Below are 11,204 nucleotides of genomic sequence, written 5' to 3'. Positions count from 1 at the left end.
AAAAGAATAATAATAATAATAATAATAAATCCGAGCAATAGTAATAAGTGTGCCTTCGCATAGGCACACTTAACTAGAAAAATTTGCATTTCCTGCGAAAATGCAGTGTGGATGCTTTAAAGCTGAAGCTGTATGCAAAAACTAGCTGAAAAAGCTGAAAAGTTGCAGAAATTGTAAAAACTTTGCAGAAGCAAAGGAACTTTGCTAAAATGTAATAACTTAGCAGAACTGCAATATCTTAGAGGAAACATAATACTTGGCAGAAATACAATAGCATAGCAGAACTTAGCAGAAATATTGTAACTTACCAGAAACATGACAACTTCTCAAAAAATACAAGAATTTAGGAGAAATAGTATAAGATAACAGAAAGAATATATTTAGCCAAAAATACTTAAACATTACAGAAACACTATGATTTAGAAAAATAGTACAACATAGCAGAAATACTGTGTTTTACCAGAGACACTGTGATGAACTATGAATATTGTAATTTTAAATTAATACTATGTTTTAGCACAAATACTATAATTTGGCAGAAATACTATCATTTGGCAGAAATACTATGATTCAGCACAAATACTCTGGTTTAGCACAAATATTATAAGATAGCAGAAATACAATTATATAGCAGAAATGCTATATTTAGAAAGAAAAATATAATATAGTAGAAATAGTATGATTTAGCAGAAATACTACAATATAGCATAATAACAATGATTTAGAACAAATACTATGATTGAGCAGAATAGTTATAACTTAAGTGAAAATACTGGAAAACTAAAGTGACAAGCTGAGAAAAAAACAGAACATGCTTAAGCTGTCTCAAAACTAATTATTGTTCAACTGTGGGGAAAAAAAGAAATACAAATAAATAAATACAGAAATGTAAAGAGAGAGACACACACACAGGGTCTATGCCAGTCAAACAATGAGATGCTGCCCTAAAGAGGGTCTTTCTCTCTCTCTCTCTCTCTCTCTCTCTCTCTGTCTCTCTCTGCCTCTGTCTCTCACACACACACACACAGGGAGAGAAGCAAGTTTCTAGGTCAGTCAAGCAGCCTGGGAGCTGATAAATTTGAATCCACCAATCAGAGAGGCTGTGTACTTTTCCCGCCAAAACAGGTGCACACACGCAGCACAGAGACAGGATTTTTGTAGTCTATTTCTCATAGTGAGGATTCCCCTCAAACAAATGACCATAATTTCCTAACCGTAGGGGCAAGAACGGTCATTTTTACACAGTTTTGTTGATAAGAGATGGGGGAATCGTCAAGTGTTGACAATTTATCATTAAAATATGAATTTTTTGAGATATATGACATGGATGACGGGTTGGTTTAGAAGCCACGAAGGCCCCAATATGCAAATTTGAATGCCTCAGCCCACATATATGATTGGCTGGCTGGGAAGCCGTGGAGGCCCTGATATGTAAATTTGAATGTCTCAGGCCTCACAGAGGATTGGCTGCCTGGCGACCTGGCAGTAATATATGGAAATAGTATGATTAAGCATAAATACTACATTTAGTAGAAATACTATATTTTAGCACAAATACTATAAAAAGCAGAAATAGTATGATTAAGCATAAATACTACATTTAGTAGAAATACTATATTTTAGCACAAATACTATAAAAAGCAGAATTACTAAAATTTAGCAGATATACTATATTAAGCACAAATCTTATAAAAAGCAGAAATAGTATGATTAAGCATAAATACTACATTTAGTAGAAATACTATGTTTTAGCACAAATACTATAAAAAGCAGAAATACTATATTAAGCAATATAAATATCCTATAAAAATCCTATAAAAAGCAAAAATACTATACTGTGATTTGGTAGAAAAACTATAATTATTCAGAAATACTATATTTGGCAGAAATACTATATTTAGCACAAATCTTATAAAATAGCAGAAATAGTATGATTTAGCACAATAGTAATATCTTATACAGAAAAATTGGAAAAGCAAAATGGACAGCTGAAAAAATGCTGAACATGCTGAGGGTCCCTCAAATATGCTTGTTAAATGAAAAAAATCGGCAAAAAAAAATATAACAGAGACACACACACAAGATCCAATTCAGTCAACCACTCTAAATATATTGAATTTGAATCTTACAATGAGGGAGAGAGAAGTAAGTTTCTAGCTCAGTCAAGCAGCCTGGGAGCTGCTGAATTTGAATCCACCAATCAGAGAGCCTGTGCACTTTTTCCCGCCAAAACAGGTGCACGCAGCACAGAGAGACACAGGATTTTTGCAGTCTATTTCTCATAATGACGACTCCCCTCAAACAAATGACCATAATTTCCTAACCGTAGGGGCTAGAACAGTCATTCTTACACCGTTTTGTTCAGAAGAGATGGGGGAATCTTAAAGTATTGACAATTTATCATTAAAATATGAATTATTAAAGATATTTGACTTCTAATGCACCATAACTGAGTAGAGCAAAGCAAAAACTGCCTTGACTTGCCCTCAAACAACGCTTTCTAACTCTAAATCTATTTGGAGTATCAATATCATTCTTTCACCGTAAGAGACAGCAGGCTTTGGTGAACAATCATGGAAATTTTCAGGTCTCTGTGGAAATCCATTAAAAAGATATGACGAGAGAAATAAGTGGTTCATTTCCAGAGTTTGAAATCTGAAGAAATCTGAGCGAAGGACGAATTTCCTACCGTCAAACAAGTCTAACTCATTTCAGAACGGTAATAGGTGAGAAAATAATTCTTGAATTGTGAGCGTCAGGAGTGTCTGAAGATATACTGGGACAAGCCTTATGTCTTAACTTTGCTTCATTAAGGAGATATGACGATTCGAATATGCCTCTCATTACAGAAATCAAGCGGTGATTTTGAACAAACTCTCCATTGACTTTCTATGGAGAGTTTTGCGACTTTGTGTTGGTCTGAGGAGGTTTGCCAAAATTCTATAAATCCCACAACAATGATAGTGACATTTTCGGAAAGCCAGCAAAAATACCTACGTTTTGATGTATAATTTGTGGAAGTTGAGTGAAAATTGAGCAAGTAGCAAGAAGTTGTTCGGACATGAAGAGAAGACTGCAAAACCTTCAGTGGCACACTGGAAGCCAAGTGCATAGCAACCATAACAACGCATGTATTTTGTGAAAAATCACAATTTTGCAAGTGAAAACTTTAAGAGGCATAAAAGTAAAACGGTAAAAGATTTGAAAAAGCTGATTTATACCTGAATAGCCCAATAATTTGAGAACATTTTAAAGTTTGAATGGTTGTTCTACGTGAAAATATGAGGAAGTAGTTAAGTTTCAAAAACAAGAAAATTTTAGCAGAATTGCAGAAGTTTCCCATTCATTTCAATGGGACAAATTAAGCTTAATATTTTAAAAAGTATAATAGTGAAAAATACAAAAAGACATAGCACACATTAGCAGAAATAGCAGAATAGTTTAAAATTTGAACGGTGAAAATCGGCTGAAAATTGCGGAAGTAGTTAAGTGCCAAAAAGTGTACGGAAGTATCAAGAGGAACTCAATAGTGTGGATGCTTAAAGCATCCACACAATAATAATAATAATAAAGAATAAAGAGAAACAGGAACTCAATAGTGTGGATGCTTAAAGCATCCACACAATAATAATAATAATAAAGAATAAAGAGAAACAGGAACTCAATAGTGTGGATGCTTAAAGCATCCACACAATAAGTCATCAGACAAGCAATTTTGATGGACACTAATTAAAGTAGATTCATGCACTTGACTGGTTGATTTACTGGTATTTTAATCTTTGCTAACACCACATGACCTTATTTAAAGTTTGACTTTGCCTACCAAAGCAGACTTTTTTGGCAGTTTAATCTAATGTATCGTGTCTGGGGGAAAAAAGAAAAACAACAACCCAAGAGTTAAATCTTTAAAGGCATCAGTTGCTATGTAACCATTGTTACATGTTAAAACAGTTCAATTAGAAAAAGAATGAAGAGGTATGGCTGATTTGACAGGGCTGACAGAGAAATGTGTATTAAACATGGCAGCATGTATGACTGCAGAGAGTCCCGTGAAAGCTTTCTTTTTCACATTACTGATGTTTTAACAAAAAGGAAGGTAACAACATTACAAGTTTTCGTGTTTGGATGTAAGATGCTGGTAAGTCAGATAGTCATATACTTTTTTATATTTCTTTTATGTTTTTGAAAATGATTTTAGTGTGATTATAAAAATAGAAGAATTCATGAACAAACAATAATGAAACTAGGAAGAGCCTGTGTTTGTACTTTAAAGAGGCACAGGAAGGTCTGGACTTTATCTGAAGACAGCACTTAAAGAGAAAACTGGAAACTGCTGCATTTGATTGTAAGAGGATGAGCCGCAGTCTAAAAGAGTCCACTAGATGGCCCTGAATTTCTAGTTCAGGAACTTGGATTTCACATGTGTCTGATGTCCTGGGTCTTTTTCCTTTTGAATGTTAAGATTGACCTGTTGAGAACCACAATTTTGCACAGAGATTTTGGAGAGCAGGTGCTTGAGCCAGCAAAGGGCACATAGGTTTTTACAAGATAAATAAGCTGAGCTCATTAGCAGTCCCTTTACATGCTTATGAATTTATTTATTTTAACACTGATACACTGATGCAGATGTCTATCACATCAAAATTCAAACCCAGCAGACTCCTACAGAATTATAAGTTCGCACGGAGACAATGGTATTTGTATTCATTATTTTTACATAGAGTTTTCAGGTGATAATAAATCTCCCTTACCCTTCTTACTGTTATATGGCCTGATGCACAACAGAAGAGAGCTGTTACCCTCTGCTGCCTGCTGTAGTTGCCCTTTTTTTCTAGTTTCTTTTACTGCATTTTTTTTGTCTGCAAATTAAAGGTGGGACCAGTTATGAAAAAATAGTTATTGGACATTACTTTTTAAAATTATGAATTGATACAATGGATCAAATTTAAAATCAAAAATATGAAATCATAAAATATAAGTAATTGTTTTTAAAATTCTTGGAAAAAGAGCATTCATCAAAGAAGAGGCCTCGACCACCACCTGTATGGAGCCAAAGGAGTCACACACATCAAATAATTAAGTGTACAATAAAATATTGTTTGTTTTTCAAATATGACCACATATTTTCATTATGGTTGAAAATCACCTTCATGCCTACAAATATAATTCACTAATGTTTTCTGGGCTTCATCGAATTTACTGAGCATCTGTGCATGGAGAGACTTATCTCAGAGAAAACACAGGAATGATCAGTGAGAGCGTTATCAGACATCTGCGCCAGAGCAAATTAATAACCGATATTGGCAGGGGTTGTAATGTTTCTACAGTTCCCTCTGCCAGCACCTTTTGACAAAAAGGAAGGTAAAAGCGTAACGTTTTCATGTTTGGATGTCACAGTGAGATGCTGGTTAGTCATATAGTCATATACTTTTTTATACTTCTTTTATACTTCTGAAATGATTTTAGTGTGATTATAAAACAGATTAAATCATAAAAAAGTAATAAAGAAACCAGGAAGTTACCATGTTTTACTATAAAGAGGCAGATGAAGGTCTGGACTGAAACAAAAGCTGGAAGCTGCTGCATTTGATTGTCAGAGGGTGAGCTGCAGTCTAAAACAGTCCACTAGATGGCCCTGAATTTGTGGTTCAGGAACTTGAACTTCACACATGTCTGATGTTCTGGGTCCTTTTCTTTTGTTAAGAGCTGTTGAAAATCAATCTGCCATTGTTCTGTGTCCAGTCTGTGTCTTCATGTCTGCCCTGGTCCCACGTCTCTGTGTTCCCACTGTTGCAGTGTCTGTCTCTGCTTCTGAGTCTGTGTCTATAAGTTTCCTGTTTTACTCTGAAGGTCTGTGTCTTATGTTAATGTGTTTTGCTTCCCTTGTCACGTTAGGCCTGATCTGTCCCAGCGTGTTTCCCTTCTGTCCCCCATTCCCTGATTGCTCCTCTGTGTGTTTAAGCGCTGTGTTTTCCTTTGTCTGTGCTGTGGTCTCCATCTTACTATACTGTGTTCTGCCGGTTAGCCTGTTTTTCTTTTGTTAATATTTGAAGTTTAGTTAGTTTTCTGTTCTTTTGCTGTGTAGCATTAAAGCTGAGTTCTGAGTTCATATTCATCTCTGTGAGTCTGCACATTGGGTCCTCTATTCCTGCCTGCACACAGCCTTCATTTGACATAAATCCCTTTTATATATGAAATATTTATGAATAGTAGTTTATTTAGGAATATTTATTTATAATTCTTTGTATTGTTCATTAATTTATTCATCCATCCATCCATCCTCATCCGCTTTGTCCGGGGCCGGGTCGCGGGGGCAGCAGCCTAAGCAAAGAGGCCCAGACCTCCCTCTCCCCAGCCACCTCCTCCAGCTTATCCGGGGGAATACCAAGGCTTTCCCAGGCCAGCCGAGAGATATAATCTCTCCAGCGTGTCCTGGGTCTGCCCCGGGGCCTCCTCCTGGTGGGACATGCCTGGAACACCTCACCCAGGAGGCGCCCAGGGGGCATCCTTGTCAGATGCCCGAACCACCTCAGCTGGCTCCTTTCGATGTGGAGCAGCAGCGGCTCTACTCTGAGCCCCTCCCGGATGGCCGAACTTCTCACCCTATCTCTAAGGGAGAGGCCAGCCACCCTTCGGAGGAAGCTCATTTCTTGTATCCGCGATCTCGTTCTTTCGGTCACTACCCACAGCTCGTGGCCATAGGTGAGGGTAGGGACATAGATCGACCGGTAAATTGACAGCTTCGCTTTTACACTCAGCTCCCTCTTCACCACGACGGACCGGTGCAGCGTCCGCATTACTGCAGCTGCAGCCCCAATCCGTCTGTCGATCTCCGGCTCCCTTCTCCCATCACTCGCGAACAAGACCCCGAGATACTTGAACTCCTCCACTTGGGGCAAGAACTCATCCCGGACCCGGAGTGGGCACTCCACCCTTTTCCGGCTGAGAACCATGGCCTCAGATTTGGAGGTGCTGATCCTCATTCCCGCTGCTTCACACTCGGCTGCGAACCGTTCCAGTGTGAGCTGGAGGCCCTCACCCGATGAAGCCAACAGAACCACATCATCTGCAAAAATCAGAGATGAGATTCTGAGGCCACCAAAGCGAAAGCCCTCCGCCACTTGGCTGCGCCTAGAAATCCTGTCCATAAAAATTATGAACAGAACCGGAGACAAAGGGCAGCCCTGGCGGAGCCCATCACCCACCAGGAACGAGTCCGACTTATTGCCGGCAATGCGAACCAAGCTCTTGCAACGGTTGTATAGGGATCGAATGGCCCGTAGCAATGGGCCAGACACCCCATATTCCCGCAACACCTCCCACAGGACACCCCGAGGGACACGGTCGAATGCCTTCTCCAAGTCCACAAAACACATGTAGACTGGTTGGGCAAACTCCCATGCACCCTCAAGTATCCTGGAGAGGATAAAGAGCTGGTCCAGTGTTCCGCGACCAGGACGAAAACCGCATTGTTCCTCCTGTATCCGAGGTTCGACTAACGGACGAACTCTCCTTTCCAGCACCCTGGCATAGACTTTCTCAGGGAGGCTGAGGAGTGTGATCCCCCTGTAGTTGGAACACACCCTCCGGTCCCCCTTTCTTAAAGATGGGGACCACCACCCCGGTCTGCCAGTCCACAGGTACTGCCCCTGATCTCCACGCAACATGTAATTTATTCATGAAAATAAAAAATAATTGTTTTGAATTAATGAATTTCTTATTGCATGCTTTATTGTACAATTAATTATTGAAAAACAAAATGCGAGATTGTTTGTAATCTTTGCTAACCACAACATGACCTGATCGCTGGATTGAAAGTTTCGTTTTTTGCTTTAGCATCATTATTCCTGCGATGTCTTGACACAACTAAGTGTTTGAAAATGCTCTTGTGTTCCAAGCAAGCTTTTGTTTTCAAGCTACTCTGTCTCTTCTTATATGATGCCCTCCATTTATTTATAGTTCAGTTCAGTCATGACTGCAATTTGGTTCTCTTGTTAATCTTTAAGGTATGTTTAACCGCTGTTCACACGTGTGTATTTCTTTATCCCCCAACATGTTCTATTTAATATGCACTGCTATTGATTTATTTCTTATAGCAACATCCTTAAAAACACATTAGAGAAGAAAATATGATGATTGAAACAAGGTTATTTATGTTTTCTTTCCATTGTCTAAGCACAAACACTATAACAATTTTAAGACAAAACGAGTTTATGAAAATCAAACATCTCTTTAAGATTTACACCAACCTATAAAATATACTGTACAGAAATTTTTTGTTATAATGCTATTTTACATATTCACATACATACATATTTTGCACTTAGTGCAATATTTTGTCTCGTCACATACTGACTTAATTGCAATATTTACATAAAAATAGTCCAGTTTGACATCTTTACATGAATTTGAGGACATTTCATCACTCTGAAATTTTTACATGTTTAACAAAACAGAAAAGCCAAACATGACAAAGCATCATAATAAGTGCCATTCACTGTGTGTCGGTAGTTTATATTTGGTGATTCTTGGCTGGTGTGTCAGAGCTTAGACGTCTATAAACCGCCTCTCCTTTACTGATGGAGCTCTGATCTTGTGTCGACACAGCGGGCAGGTGCCAAACTCTTGACAGACTCTGGAGTCACAGTGTTTACATAAACACCGGTGGCCACAAGGCAGTGTGATTCTGGCCTCCTTCACCATGCACACCACACAGACGTTATCTATAACCAGAAGAGAGAGACTCTAATTACAAATGCGACATCAGGCATATGTGAGACCACACTATTACAACTGATTTCACTGATCACACTCTGTGGTCAGAAATGTGCAACGGAAATCAGACATTAATGTTTGGAGGGACTGTTTTTACCTGCTGGGATTTCCATGTCAAGACAGGACATGCAGTCATCAGGTCTGAAGTCTGAAACATCAGGAACTGAACCAAAGTGACTGTAAGAATCAGGTGAGATGAGCGGTTCGGGTGCAGGACAGGATCTTCTAGTGCAAAGGAGCTTTGTTTTTTTGGAGCCTGCAGCAAAGACAAAAGCATATTTCAACAGTTAGTCATTGTTTATTGCTGTCAGTGCATATGAAATGCTCTGCCTTCACAGAACAGGAAAAACCTGCTGTAAGGCAGATAAAACTGTGGTTCTAGTGAACTTGCCTTGGAGTAAAATGGAGCGCGTCTTCCCGTAAATGTCTATCATGGCCCACAGCGGCTGGCTGAGGTCCACTCCTGTCAGCCACTTGTGCTGCCTGTTGCTGACAGCTACGTATATGCTGCCACCATGAGAAACCCAAAACTCCAGCTCTGAACCTGCTTGGCAGTAGGATTCATTTACAGGCACAGCCCAGTGTCCAGGTTTGTCAGTGAGGTTGGGGATGGCCAAGCAGGGCAGGGGCAGAGATCTGCTTGAGGGTGGCACAGTGGTAAAGCCCACACGCAGAGCTCCCTGCCAGTTGATCGAATCCCTCTCCACTCTCAGACGAATCCTCTCCTGGACTCTCACTGGACGGTTGCTGAACACCAGCCCATTCTTGAAGGTGTTATCAGTCTTCTCTGCGAGTCGACCTCCATGACTCAAGCGGACCTTTTCTCCCACAGCCTGACTGTCAAAGGACAGAGGACTGACACAGCGTGAGCTGCATCTGTGTGACACCTCTGACTTGCCAACTACACAGAATTAAATAAAACTTATTAGTGCTGATATAAAAATATTTCTTTGCATGTGATCAGATGCTTAAATATCATGCATACATTTAATGGTTTAATGGAAAATTAGTAGTCTGACTTACTATTAATAAAAGATAACTGAAAATAATGTGACAAGGTTTTCTGTCATGAGCTTATTTTACACCTTTAAGATGTTTCTGAAAAAGATTTTAGTGCAATAATAAAAGCTAATAAACTTGTAAACAAGTCGTAATAAAATTTGCAAACTCCTGTGCTTTCACTTTTGAGAATGATGTGACACTTTGGACTTCATCCTGATCATTAAATAAAGTGAACTAAGTTGCATTCAATGTCCACTAGGTGGCCTGTGATTATTCATTGTTTATGTCTCACACAGTTATTGTGTTTGCACTTTATCTTTGGCAATAAGCATTTCCTCTAAAATATAAACTTTATCTTTAAAGATTTTTGCATTTAATTCACAGCTTATAATTAAGAAATTTTTTTGCAGTCGTTTGCTAATCCTTACAGTACTTTGCCATTTTTCATATATTCTTTATTGTTTTCATTCAGTTTTCATGGATTTATTTCAATAGATAACAGCAGATTTTACATTCTTCAAAATTGCAAGTGAAAAACATCTGTTTCTCATATTTATGCACTATAATTTCCAAAGTCAATTATGTTGCTTGTTTTCATATAATATAAATAACTGTTTAGTCTAGTAACAATATAGAAACAGCTGACATTTGTTGATTTGGGTATAATAGTTATTGATTTACCAAACTGATATATAAAGCAGCTCTGTAACTTACATTTAAAAATCCTTATAGAGCGTGACCATGGCATTTTGAAGTTGTAAATAATACTTGTCAGCTGAGTCCTGATGGATGATAGTGTGTGTGCTCCTTTATAGTTTCCACATCTGGGTTGAAAACACAAACACTCCCAGCATAACCAGGAAAGGAAAAGAGGAGGGGCTGGGGAAGTGACTGTACATTCTGATGATGTCATTAACCTCCATTCACAGTTCAATGTCTGAGCTGAGTGAGGACATCAGGACACTCACAGTAACAGTCTTATTGAGCTTTTATGTTTTTGAAAATGATTTTAGTGTGATTATAAAAATAGAAGAATTCATGAACAAACAATAATGAAACTAGGAAGAGCCTGTGTTTGTACTTTAAAGAGGCACAGGAAGGTCTGGACTTTATCTGAAGACAGCACTTAAAGAGAAAACTGGAAACTGCTGCATTTGATTGTAAGAGGATGAGCCGCAGTCTAAAAGAGTCCACTAGATGGCCCTGAATTTCTAGTTCAGGAACTTGGATTTCACATGTGTCTGATGTCCTGGGTCTTTTTCCTTTTGAATGTTAAGATTGACCTGTTGAGAACCACAATTTTGCACAGAGATTTTGGAGAGCAGGTGCTTGAGCCAGCAAAGGGCACATAGGTTTTTACAAGATAAATAAGCTGAGCTCATTAGCAGTCCCTTTACATGCTTATGAATTTATTTATTTTAACACTG

At 38.5% G+C, this 11,204-nt stretch overlaps 1 protein-coding gene across 1 annotated transcript; it reads right to left on the bottom strand.

The window, feature by feature from the left end:
* Positions 1 to 7,732: 7,732 nt before the first annotated feature.
* LOC143421404 (E3 ubiquitin-protein ligase NEURL3-like) lies at positions 7,733 to 10,218 on the bottom strand. Its single transcript, XM_076890513.1, has 4 exons — positions 10,206 to 10,218; positions 9,167 to 9,676; positions 8,873 to 9,031; positions 7,733 to 8,723 (listed from the first exon to the last, which is right to left on the bottom strand). The coding sequence occupies exons 1-4, from the start codon at positions 10,216 to 10,218 to the stop codon at positions 8,548 to 8,550; spliced, it is 858 nt and encodes a 285-aa protein (XP_076746628.1). The 3' UTR covers positions 7,733 to 8,547.
* Positions 10,219 to 11,204: the final 986 nt, after the last annotated feature.

This window comes from Maylandia zebra, linkage group LG12 (genome assembly GCF_041146795.1).
Source record: "Maylandia zebra isolate NMK-2024a linkage group LG12, Mzebra_GT3a, whole genome shotgun sequence".
NCBI classification, from domain to species: domain Eukaryota; kingdom Metazoa; phylum Chordata; class Actinopteri; order Cichliformes; family Cichlidae; genus Maylandia; species Maylandia zebra.
The sequence above is the reverse complement of the archived record's forward strand: the minus strand, read 5'-3'. Positions and strand labels throughout refer to the sequence as shown.

Excerpts from the sequence above, each read along its gene's own strand:
- LOC143421404 (XM_076890513.1), bottom strand. Across the intron at positions 9,032-9,166 it reads GCGCTCCATTTTACTCCAAG|GCTCCAAAAAAACAAAGCTC; the intron begins GCAAGTTCACTA and ends TCTTTGCTGCAG. Across the intron at positions 8,724-8,872 it reads TGACATGGAAATCCCAGCAG|ATAACGTCTGTGTGGTGTGC; the intron begins GTAAAAACAGTC and ends TTCTGGTTATAG.